The sequence below is a fragment of the Scyliorhinus torazame genome, chromosome 3 (assembly GCF_047496885.1).
Source record: "Scyliorhinus torazame isolate Kashiwa2021f chromosome 3, sScyTor2.1, whole genome shotgun sequence".
NCBI classification, from domain to species: Eukaryota; Metazoa; Chordata; class Chondrichthyes; order Carcharhiniformes; family Scyliorhinidae; genus Scyliorhinus; species Scyliorhinus torazame.
The window spans coordinates 227,270,802-227,284,270 of record NC_092709.1 but is presented as its reverse complement, the minus strand read 5'-3'; the positions used below and the strand labels follow the sequence as shown (position 1 = coordinate 227,284,270).

Genomic DNA, 13,469 nt, shown 5'->3' with positions numbered 1-13,469 from the left:
GGATAATAAGTCGTAAGTAATTGCATCAAACGAGTACCAGACAATGATCATCTGCAGCAGGAGAGAACCTGACCATGCCTCGATATTCATGGCATCAACAGCACTGAATTCCCCACCATCGACGTGCAAGGATTACCATTCACCAGAAACGTAACTGGAACAGCCAGATTAATACTGTGGCTACAAGAACTGGTTAGAGGCTCAGAATCTTGCAATGAGTAACTTGTTTCTGACTTCCCAAAGCTAGTGCTCTATCTCTGTGACGCATGGCAGGCTCTTTGCTAATTTCTCAAGCCTTGTGGTCTTGCACTTTCCCCTTCTGTTACTGTAGGAGCCTCATTTGCAATTTCAGGTGGTCTGTCATCATCATTCTGTTTCTCCCTCCTGGTCTACATCTCTCTAATTTTCGTTAAGTCTCCTCTTCGGCAGATTCTCATGCTTTAAGGTATGTCTAGTACAACTGCGTAAACTGTTCTTGATGATTTTCACCAACAGAAAAACATAAGTTAGGAACAGTAGTAGGCCATTTGGACCTTTGAACCTGCTTCACCATTCAATAAGATCATGGCTGAACTGATTATGATCTCAACTCCACATTCTGCCTCCCCCGATGATCCCCAGCTCCCTTATTAGTCGAACTATAGCTTTGTTTTAAAAATATTTATCGACCCTACCTCAACCACTCTCTGGGGAAGAGAGTTTGATAGATTCACAACTGTCTGAGAGAAAACATCTCTTCTCACCTGTCTTAAATGCGAAACTCCTTATTTTAGGTGTCCCTGGTTTAGTCCCCCCTCATCCTTTCAGCCTCCAAAAATCCACAATCGTTTTCCTCTTCAGTTGCTAGTAGGAGCCTACCATTTGCAGTTTCAGATTGTCTACCATCATCATTCTCTTTCTCCCTCTTGGCCTACATCCCTCTCATCTTCCTTATTTATCCTGAGACCTTCTTCTTTGCTCTATATTCTCTCCAACTGACCTCTGCAACCATCCCATCGATCCATCTTCAGATTGAACAACTTTCTGATCTGTAGATGTCTACTTTCTTAATGTTGCCATGTTTCAACCCTGTACAGCAAAGCAGTCCAAATCGCAGTCTTGACAATTCTTTTAAATCCTATGCTAAGCAAATCTTTGTGTGGAGAATACATTTCTTTTACTATGGCTATTTTGGCTCTGATTTCTTTTTGGCAGTAACTATCTTCTGACAACATGACAACATTTTTCCCAGGTACTTAAAAGCTGTGATACCTTTTCCTACTGTTGACCATTTATCTTGACCTCCATTACTTTTTCCAATCGTTCCCTCTATTACTTATTCCAATCTTCATAACTTTGTAAGCCTTTTTTACATTAATTTTCATTCCGTAAGCTTTCACCACGTCATTCATTCTGTCCATTAGAATCTGTATACTTCTGTGCTAACCACTAGGGCCTGGTTGTCTGGAAATCTTACAATGTTCAACAGTGGGCCTTCTCGTTGACATCTTTCTGGACTTCACCGATGTTCTTTTATCATAGCTTCTGCATAGATGTTAAATAGCAATGGTGATAGTAGACAGCCTTGTCACTCCTCGCGCCAGATTACTTCAGATATACAGTCTTGATTATAATATTATGTACAGAGCTGCAATCATTCTTTAATCTATCCAGCCAATTCTACCGTGAGCACTTTGAATAGATTTTACCATTTCACCTGGTTGAACATTTTTTCATAAACCACAAAGCAGCTGTATACTTATTCATTCGCTTTACACTCATCACTTCTAAAACCTCTCTAGTTCCACAGCTCTTCCTGAAAAAGTTGATCACAGCTGATGAAACAGTTTGCTTAGGTTTCCAATCTATTTTCTAAGATCTTTAACAAAGCTTTGATTACGCATGCATCTAAGGTTGATGTCATGCTCTTCATATTTTGCAGTATTTGCTGCCTTCTCCATTGGGACCATTACGGTCCTCATCCTCCATTACATCATCTAACACAAGTTAGTCAGTTTTCTTGTTGCCTTCTCTTCAAGCCCCTTTATTATTTCTGAAAGGAATCTATCACATCTTTCTACTTTTCCTGCATTCAGTTCTATTATTGTTGTAAATATTTCATACTCCAGAAGATTAGTTCTAAATCATCCTGTCTTCTCCTTTCCATGGTCCTAGTTGTGATAGCGTGTTGTCTTTTGTCAATCTTTTTTTTATCAGTTTCTTTTCTTTACTTTCGAGAAGCAACATACCATCTCGACTATCAATTCCTCTTATCACTTGCTTACCTCTCCTTCCATCAGTCAGTTCCTTTATTTTCTCACAGTGTGTCTGCTCTTTTTTTTGTAATTCTTGCTATTTACTGCTCTCGTTTGTCTGGTCAGTCTCTCTTGGACAAGTAGTAAAAAAATAGAAATTAAACAATGAACTATGTTCACGCTTGTTTCTGTTCATCTACTTTTTTCTCTCGTTCATTTTATTTTGAGTTCCATAGCTTTGGAATATGGATGCCCACGATCTCTACAAGGCACAAATCAGGAATGTGATGGAATACTCTCCACATGCCTGGATGAGTTCACTTGATCCTCACACTTGATCCTCACTGTATCCCCAACCTTAAATATACACACTGATGTTGAGTGGCAGTTATATGTGCCCATATACAATATGTACTGCAGGAACTTGCCAAGCCTCCTTCGACAAGCACCATCTGAAATCATAACCTCTTTCTTTATATATATAAAAAAAAATTTAATGCACCCAATTCACTTTTTCCAATTAAGGGGCAATTTAGCATGGCCAATTGACCTACCCTGCATATCTTTGGGTTGTGGGGGCGAAACCCAGGCAAACACGGGGAGAATGTGCAAACTCCAAACGGTCAGTGACCCAGAGCCAGGATCGAACCTAGGACCTCGGCGCCGTAAGGCAGCAATGCTCTAACCACTGTGCCACCGTGGTGTCCCCATAACCCCTTTCACCTAGAGGAAAAGGACAGTAGATCAATAGGAGCACCACAGCCACAAGGTCCCCTCCAAGCCACACATCATACTGATTTGGAACTATATTGCTGTTCCTTCATTGTCGCTGGATGAAAAACTTGGGACTCACTCCCTAGCAGCACTGTGGCTGTGCCTGCACATATAGGCTTATAGTGCAGCTGTTCAAGAATATATCAGGCAATTAGGGAAGGGTTTTAAATGCTGGCCTTGCCAGTAACATTCAGATCTTAAGAATGAATGAAAAGAAAAAGATAAATTTCAAATATATTATACATGCATATTTTATATATACACACATATATGCGAATTGAAAACAATGTAACATATGCATTGAATAAAATTAGGTTAGCACAGGGGAATTCAGAAAAGAATCTAAGTTGTATATCCTGTGGCCTAGGCTAATTAAATGTTTAGTCAAAACACAGGTTCACGGTGGTTATACTAAATCACTGATGAGATTTTGCTTACAGCATTGTGTTCCATCTTGGTCACCATTTCACAAAATGTCTCCTTATATTTGAGGAAAAGAGCAACAGTAAGGAAAGCAGAAGCTTTAAAGTCTAGATTGTAAAACGGGAATCACTGTTAAATTAAATATCAAATTTTGCAGATGGGTTGAACCCAGGTTAATGCCTCAAAATATAGGAAGACACCAGAGATCATAAACTAGATTGTGAAAAATAAATTTATAACATAGATGATTAAAAATGTAATAAATGTATGGAATAATCTATCATGAAAGTTAACTGAGAATGTGATTCCGTGCCATGAATGGAGAAGTAATCTAGTAGAAGTATGAGCCCTTTAAATGTTTCCTCAAGATCTGGATACTGTTGGCAAAACTAAATTTTCCCCCAGATCTGATTGCCCCGCTAGCAATTGCTTTTGTAACTGGGTATCCCGCTGGGGCATTTGAAAGGGCAACGGGCATAAATAATGCAATGCAGGTGAGCAGGACGAATCCAAAGCAGCTAATTACCATCTCATCAATTTACTCTTGACCATCAGTAAAGCAATGTAAGGGATCATCAACAGTGCTATCAAGTGGCACTTGCTTAGTAGTAACCACACTCAGTTTGGGCTGACCACACCCAGGATCACTCGGCTCGTGACCTCATTACAGCTTTGATTCAAACATTGACAAAAATAGTTGAATTCCAGAGGTGAGGTGAAAGTGACTGCCCTTGACACCAAGGTCGCATTTGACCAAGTATGGCATCAAGGAGCCCCAGCATACAGTACAGAAGGAGGCCATTTGGCCCATCGAGTCTGCACCGACCCATTTTAAGCCTTCACTTCCACACTATCCCCGTAACCCAGTAACCCCTCCTAACCTTTTTTGGTCACTAAGGGCAATTTATTATCGCCAATCCACCTAACCTGCACGTCTTTGGACTCTGGGAGGAAACCGGAGCACCCGGAGGAAACCCACGCAGACACGGGGAGAACGTGCAGACTCTGCATACAGTGACCCAGCAGGGAATTGAACCTGGGACCCTGGTTCTGTGAAGCAACAGTGCTAATCACTTGTGCTACCGTGCTGCCCTTAATATCCATCATAATGTCAGAAGTGGGGAAGTTTTCTGCTGGTTACACAATGTTCAGCACCATTCGTAGCTCCTCGGATAATGAAGCAGTCCATGTCCAAATGCAGCAAGAGCTGGACAATATTCAGTCTTCAGCTGATAAGTGGCAAGTAACATTTGCACTATGCATGTTCCAGACAATGTACAACTCCAACAAGAGAGAATCTAACCATCGCTCCTTGTTAGTCAATGGCATCACCAAAGCCAAACCCGCCGCTATCCCAATCTTGGAGGTTGCCACTGAGCAGGAAATGAACTGGACTAGCTGTATAAATACTACGGCTACAAGGACAGGTCAGAGACTGGGAATCTAGCCATGAGTAACTCACTTCCAGACCCCCACAAAGCCTGTTCACAATCTAGAAGGCACAAGCCAGGAGTGTGACGGAATATTCGCCATTGCCTGGGTGATTGCAACTCCCAACAACACTCAAGAAGTTTGACACCATTCAGGACAAAGGAGTCCGCTTGATTGACACCCCATCCACAAACGCTTATTCGCTCCATCCCCAATGCACAGTGGCAGCCGTGTGTACCATCTACAAGCTGCACTGCAGAAACTCACCAAGACTTTTGAGATAACACCTTCCAAACCCACAACCACCACTATCTGGAAGATGTGGACAGCAGATAAATGGGAAGTTTCCTTTAATGCCACTCACCATCCTGACTTTGGAACAATATTGCCATTCCATTACTGCCACGGAGTCAAAATCCTGGAACCCCATCCCTAACAGCACTGTGGGTGTACCTGCACCACATGGACTGTAGCGGTTCAAGAAAGCAGCTCACTTCCACCTTCCCAAGGCAGTTAGGGATGGGAAATAAACGTTGGTCTAGCCAGTGAAGCCAGCACGCCATGAATGAATTTTTAAAAATCACACTCCGTTAAAGACAGCAGGTTCATGACAGGACATGAACAAGTTGAAATTTACAACAACTCATAGAATCATAGAACCCGACAGTGCAGAAGGAGGCTCTTCAGCCCTTGGAGTCTGCAGCGAGCCTTTGAAGGAAGTAGTTGACCCAACCTAGGCCCAGGCCCCCACCCTACCCTCGTAACCCCACCTTTTTGATGCTAACCCATACATTATCAGGTTAATTTAATTAATATTCACAATTTCTCTTGGTGTAATTTGTCATTACTGCTGAATTATTAGTGCAGTGCCATAATCACCATACTTCTGATGGCATTGTCACTGGAATAGTAATCCAGAGACCCAGTATAATGCTCTGGAAGCCGGGTTTGAATTCCACGATGGCAGATGATGACATTTGAATTCGCTAAAAATCTGGAATGAAAAGTCTAATCATGACCATGAAATCATTGTCGAGTTGTTGTAAAAACCCATCTGACTTACTACTGTCCTTGAGTGAAGGAAATCTGCTGGCGTTGCCTGGTCGAGCCGACATGTGACTCCATACCCACAGCAATGGGGGTGACTTAAATGCTCTCTGAAATGGCCTGGCAAGCCACTTAGTCCAAGGGCCATTAGGGATGGGCAATAAATGCTGGCCCAGCCGACAACGCCCAGATCGTCTGAACCAAGAAAGAAATATATAAAAATTTTCCATAGCTGTCTTGTCTTTAGATTTGACTTGTGGGAATCCATAATCTGCTCAATATGAGATCAGTATTCTTTTGGAATTGCTTTGTTTTTCAAACTCGATTGCATTTGTTGCTCACTAAAGCAAATGCTGCAGTGTCCATAAAGAAAATGATCCTTGTAGAGCAAGGCATGTGTTCAAGACTAATGCTGCAATTTACTAATGAGTTTGTTTAGAGACATGGATGCACAGAGTCGCAGGAATACCGATTAACTTTAACTAAAATAATATAACAATGAATGTGAAAAGATTGACTGTGATACACCACTACTCCTTCACCTCACAAATACCGTTACAGATGTATACAGATTTGTAAGGATTACGCAAGTTTAAAAAAAAATTCTTAGATTCTAATGTTCTCAGTAAGTACTGAGGGCAGCACGGTAGCATAGCGGTTAGCGCAATTGCTTCACAGCTCCAGGGTCCCAGGTTCGATTCCCAGCTGGGTCACTGTCTGTGCGGAGTCTGCACGTTCTCCCCGTGTGTGCGTGGGTTTCCTCCGGGTGCTCCGGTTTCCTCCCACAGTCCAAAGATGTGCAGGTTAGGTGGATTGGCCATGCTAAATTGCCCTTAGTGTCCAAAATTGCCCTTAGTGTTGGTTGAGTGGGGTTACTGGGTTATGGGGATAGGGTGGTGTGGGCTTGGGTAGGGTGCTCTTTCCAAGAGCCGGTGCAGACTCGATGGGCCGAATGGCCTCCTTCTGCACTGTAAATTCTATCTATCTATCTATGAAAAGTACACAGTCCACATAAGCAAGATATGATCAGGCACACCACACTCTTGAAACCAAGTGACAGATGCGTATGTTAATCCCTTGTTTTTCCTTTTAATATTTCTGTTATTCTGTTAGCTCAATTTCTAATAATCTTTATTAATGTCATAAGTAGGCTTACATTAACACTGTAATGAAGTTACTGTGAAAATTCCCTAGTCGCCACACTTTAGCGCCTGTTCGGGTACACTGAGGGAGAATTCAGAATGTCCAATTCACCAAACAAGCACATCTTTCGGGACTTGTGGGAGGAAACCGGGGCGCCCGGAGGAAACCCAGCAGACACTGGGAGAACGTGTAGACTCCGCACAGACAGTGCCCCAAGATGGAATTGAACCTGAGACACTGTGCTACCGTGCCACCCCTGTACATGGACAATTAATTCCTGTGCCTTTAAGATGAACTTTCACCTTTAATTGTAAAAAAAAGATCTTCCAGCAGAATGTGCTGTTTGGACTGACATCAGTGATGATACATCTTGGTGAGTTGTTTACATTGCCGGTCTCTTAGCTGATAATCTATGCTGATTGGTGCTGTCCTTTCTGGAATATTCTACCAAGGCAGGAAGGCTTCATCTGGTTTTTAATTTCGGAAGCTGGAGGTTCTCAGCCCTGATCTCTTTCTTACCTCTCTGTTTAAAGCTCCAAAGTAAAGACCTTTCTCTCTGTACAGCCAGATTGAACTGCAGGAAGATCCAGTCCAGCAACAGCTGCAGGCCAAGTCAGTTGTTTTAAAAAAAACCCTGAGAGCTCTTGTATGGACAACTCTGCTCTTATCTCAGACAGGCTGTTGGTCATTCGGATGGAGTTGGAAACAAATCAGTATTAAACAAATATGAGGCTGTTCTTTTGAGGGAGGGCCCAGGTTAATAAAAAGTGAAAGTGACTCCCAGAGGAAATCCTACAGCCTGGAGGGTCTGATTGAAAGCACCTGCCAGAAGATCCTCAACAGCAATCCAACCGCTGGTTTCAATCACTCTATGTCCTAGAAGGACGGCCTGCAACTGCAACAGCTTCAACATCCAAAGCAAGGACGCTCATCTTCCATTTTATATTTTACTCTCCATCATTTTACCCTTTCCCTTCCTCAGTGTGTGTCTGTCTTGTGTGTGTTTGGGTAGAAGGTGTGACGGTAAAAGGGGGAGGTGTGGAATAGCTGGCCATTATTCTATTATAAGTATTGCATGTCTTATCTCTTTTTATTAAATAAACAGTTGTGTTTCACTTACAAATCTGGTGCCTGTAAATAACTGGGGCAGTCAAGGGCCAAAGATCTCAGAACTTTTGAATTATTGGTTAATTCACTTGTGTTGGAACTCTTTTTTTCCTTTATTCGTTCATGGGATGTGGGCGTCGCTTGCTGGGCCGGCATTTGTTGCCCATCCCTGAGGGCATTTAAGAGTCAACCACATTGCTGTGGGTCTGGAGTCACATGTAGGTCAGACCAGGTAAGGATAGCCGATTTCCTTCCCTGAAGGACATTAGTGAACCAGATGGGTTTTTAACGACAATCGGTAATGGTTTCATGGTCATCATGAGACTTCTAATTCCAGATTTTTAAAAATTGAATTCAAATTTCACCATCTGCCGTGGTGGGATTCGAACCCCGGTCCCCAGAGAGTTACCCTGGGTCTCTGGATTATTAGACCAGTGACAATGCCACTATGCCACTGTCTCCCCTCTGGGGTCTGTAGAGCTGGAATCCGCTGCGCATTTGCCAGCATGTCGTACCAGATGCAACCTAAAACTATTTATGTGGACCCCCCCCGTTTGTGCATACTGAACTACTGAACCAATTGGTCTCACTTGATCTCTGCCTTCCACTGGAGCGTTTTCCAACACCACTCTGGAAAAATTGCACCTTGGAATCGTCTCCCAAACAACCCCTCAGATGCTTTCACAAAGGATCCACTTCCAGGATTTCTGTCTCTCCTTTCAGGATTCCCGCGTGTATTCAAACTTGCACACAATCTCTCGGGCACCCAGCAATGCCAGCAGAACACCACTGCTTCATCGGCTGTATTAAAATGTCTCAACTTTTGATTTACCTCAAATGACTGGCTTCTCACATAGCCAACTTTAAATCTGGTTCTTGCAACTGTCTCTCACATCGAGCTCTTGCTCTCATTTTTATTTGAATTCTCCCGAACAGTACCGTGATCAACTTCTTGTTCTTTGTTCTCTTCCTGAGAGATTCTTTTTGTCCCCAACTCCATTGTTTCTGGATTTTGTTTTGGGAAGTCTGCTTTCTGCAGCTCCCAGATATCTTAACCAAACTGAAGTCATTAACCCTTTTGAAAGCTTTACCCTATTTATAATGCCCACAAATAGAAATATAGATTATTTAATTTATCTCTATTTCCTGACTGAATGGAAAAAATTCTGGACTAGAATGTAAGAAAAATCAAAAGAGAGAAAAAGGATAACATGAGATTAAAATAGCTAGCAAAATAAAAAACTGATTACCAGAGCTTTTCTAATTTTACAAAGAGGAAGAGAGTAGCCAAAGTCAACATTGATTCTTTAAGAGCAGAGATAGGAGAAATTATCATGAGGAATGAGGGAATTATGGGGGCATTGAACAAATATTTGTGTCAGTCTACATTAGGAGACAATAGTCTTAATTAGGATTTGACCTTTGTAAACAATTTGTTCCTGAATGTTCTCCTCAGCAAAATCTGTTGTTTTTGCTTCAGAGTGTTTCGCTTGAGACACAATTTATGGATTGATAATGTTAATCTACCAGTCTGATGGTGATTTTTGATTTTGGATATTGAGTCTAATGTAAATGTAAATTTGTTCACTTTGGCAGGAAGAATAGAAAAGCAGTATACTATTTCAATGGATGTGTACTACTTAAATAGCGATGCTAGGAAAGACTAGCAGATCGTATCAACGACATGTCCCTTCTGCTGTCCGCAATGGGCTTGCAAGACACAGTGCCCAACATTAGATGTGATTATGCAATTGGACAAAATTTGTTAATTAATCCTTAATGTGCTAAAAATTACACTGACAACCAAGTTGAGATTGTCAGTTGGGGTCACTGTGGTGCATTTATATGTAATGGAAGCTACATATATTAATGCACAGGGCCTTTCTTTGCAGATAGAAAGGGCATGTTCAACTAAACAAAATAAGTAACAGCCATTTACTGGTTCATTCCTCGGGGCAAAGCCTTGACGAATCAGAGTCAAGCTGCCCAATTTAAAATTTCAAACAATGCTTGGCCGTTAATTGTCAGTCATTATTAACTGGTGCATTTTCCATGCTAACTCCTCTACCATTAGAGTCTACTTGCCAACCAATCAGCACTCTTTTCTCATAAAGTTGTTTCCCTTGACATAGGTATACTTGCAATTATTCTGATCAGTGAAATGTGAAAAGCTTCGACAAAATATATTTTTCAGCCAGACTCCAGAATCACAAAGTTAGTATGCAGGGTACAACAAGTGATGAGGAAGGCAAATGGTATATTGAAATTTGTTGCAAGGGGAATGACATATAAAAGTAGACAGGTTTGCTGCACCTGTACAGGGTCTTGGTGAGACCATATCTGGAGAACCTGTGTGGTTTTGGTCGTGTTAATTGGATAAAATATATAATTGCTTTAGAAGAACTCAGAGAAGGTTTACTCGACTCCAAGGATGAAGGGCTTATCTAGTGAAGAAAGGTTGGGCCTATACCCATTGGAGTTGGTAAGAATGAGAGGTGAACTTACTGAAACGTATACGGTCATGTGGGAACTTGATAGGGTGGATATCTGGAGGATGTTTCCTCTTGTGGGGTAGACTAAAACTAGGGGGCATGATTTAAATATAAGACTGCTCCCTTTTAAGGCAGATTAGGAAAATCTTTTACTCGCAAATGGTCATTGGTGGGTGGCATTCTCTTCCAGAGTTATGGGGGGCAGACAGATGAGTGGAATTAAGACTGCAGCCAGATCAGCCATATTCTTGTTGAATGTGGAGCAGGCTCGAAGGGCCAAATGGTCCACCCTTGCTCCGATATTCTGTGTTATGGTGCAACTGTTGAGATTCGAGATCTTGCTTATTTGTGAAAGGAAGCATAAAATGAAAGCATGCAGGGAAGAAAAATTGAAGACTAAAAAGAGGAACTATTGGTACATGTACATATAGATGTCAAAGCAGTTCCTGTATGCAGCTCAGCAACTAAACCTAGACAGGAAACTTTATTGCAACAAATGCAGTGTGATGTATATGCAGTAATCTTTTTGTGATCATCTGATTTGTTCAAGGAATGTGGGCGTTGCTGGCTGGACCAGCATTTATTTCCCATTAGAGGGCATTTTAAGAGTGCTTCACATTGTTGTGGATCAGGAATCGTATGTAAAAGTAAGTAAAGTCCCCATAGTCCTAGATGACCATAGACTGCTTTCCATTTTGAGGGGGAGAGTTGACTGGTGGTGATTTAACCTGAGGATCACCAGACCTCAAACGAGGGATAAGATTGAGAAGCAGGGCTTTCATCAATAACCTCAGCCGGTACAGGAATTGAACCCGTGCTGTCGGCCTCGTTCTGCATCACGCACCAGCTGTCCAGCCAACTGCGCTAAACCGGCCCTATGTCACATGTAGACCAGGTAAGGATGGCAGATTTCCTTCCCTAAAGTTATTAGACTATTAATTCCAGATTTTTATTGAATTAAAATTTTACCATCTGCCATGGTGGGTTTTGAACCCAGGTCCCTAGAGCATCACCCTGGGTCTCTGGATTACTAATCCATTAACAATAGCAGTCGGCACTACCATAATATGTTGTGTCTAATATCTTCTAGATATGTTAATAAACAGTAACACAAAATTTTATTATGTTTATTGCAGTTGGCAACAGGAATCCACAGCTTTGCCTGTTCTCTGTGGAATCATCATACTGACACTTTTTTACAGCAGATCTGTACAGGGGATACAGGTGCCATCCATTCACTAGAAAGAACTTTGCTTTCGTTGAAAGGTATTTTTTGTTATAGACACCCGTGACATAATTATTCTGGCTGTATCGTGGCTACTATAAGATGTTTGTTTTAATTGAATTACATAATTTTCTTTCATTTTAAGTTGCCACAGACTCATTTTTTCAGACTATTTAAACAGGTCATTTTAAACTTTAGACTGACCATTCAATATTGTACGACCTGTTCTAGATCTTCAAGATAGTGGAGTCACATGTAGTGCGATGTTTGTGAAAATTCATATCAAAGGAATGTGCCAGAATAGTTCACTACTCACAAGCTTATTTACCTGAATAACAATCTCAGCACAGAATTTATAAAAATATTTAAAAGAACTGACCAGCTGATACAGCAAGCACCTTGAATTTCAAGATTGTGTGTGTACATTTGATCGAAACATAGAAAATAGGAGCAGGAGGAGGCCATTCGACCCTTTGAGCCTGCACTGCCATTCATTATGATCATGGCTGATCATCCAACTCAATAGCCTGAACCCACCTTCCCCCCCATATCCTTTGTTCCTCTTTGCCCCAAGTATCAAAGCTAACTGCTTCTTGAAAACATACAATGTTTTGGCCCCAACTGCTTTCTGTGGTAGCGAATTCCACAGGCTCACCACTCTCTGGCTAAAGAACCTTCTTCTCATCTCTGTCCTAAATGGTCTACCCCGTATCCTTAAATTGTGACCCCTGGTTCTGAGCACCCCCACCATCGGGAACATCCTTCTTTCATCTATCCTGGCTAGTCCTGTTAGAATTTTATAGGTTCCTGCAAGATCCCACCGCATTCTTCTGAACTCCAGAAAATACAATCCTAACTTGACTCAATTTTTCCTCGTACGTCAGTCCTGCCATCCCAGGAACCAGTCTCTGCACTCTACAGCAATAATATTCTTCCTCAGTAAGGAGACCAAAACTTCACACAATATTCCAGTTGTGGCCTCACCAAGGCCCTATATAATTACAGCAAGACATCCCTGCTCCTGTCCTCTCACTATGAAAGCCAACATACCATTTGCCTTCTTTACCACCTGCTCCACCTGCATGCGTACCGTCAGCAACTGGTGTACAAGGACACCCAGGTCTCGTTGCACATTCCCCCCATTTAATCCACGGCCATTCAGATAATAATCTACCTTCCTGTTTTTGCTACTAAAGTGGATATTGTCAGGTTTTTCAAAATTATATCACCATCGATTTGCTCACTCACTCAACTTGTAAAATCACACTGCGGGATCTCTGCATCCTCCTTACAACTCACCCGCCTTCCCAGCTTTTTTTCATTTGCAAATTTGGAGATATTACATTTTGTTCGCTCATTTAAATCATTAATATATTATTGTGAATAGTTGGGGCAGCACCAATCCCTGCGGTACCCATGCCATTGCCTGCCATTTGGAAAAAGACCCCTTTGTTCCTACTCTTTGTTTCTTGACTGCCAGCCAGTTTTCTGTACATCTCAATACACTTTTTTTAGTGTAACATAGAACATTACAGCGCAGTAGTTCTAGATTAATTTGAAGCAGGATTTATCTTTGGGCAGGTAAAACAGAAA

The 13,469-nt window shown here is 41.8% G+C and overlaps 1 protein-coding gene across 5 annotated transcripts in view; it reads left to right on the top strand.

The window, feature by feature from the left end:
- Positions 1 to 13,469, top strand: part of ipo11 (importin 11) — an 878,696-nt gene that overhangs the window by 170,580 nt on the left and 694,647 nt on the right. For 4 of the 5 annotated variants that reach the window (XM_072496961.1, XM_072496959.1, XM_072496960.1 and 1 more), the window contains exon 6: positions 11,788 to 11,917. The exons of the other annotated variant lie outside the window; for it this stretch is intronic. In XM_072496961.1, the coding sequence (XP_072353062.1) occupies positions 11,788 to 11,917 (130 nt within the window). The remainder of the gene's footprint in view (positions 1 to 11,787; positions 11,918 to 13,469) is intronic. 5 annotated transcript variants of the gene reach the window in all.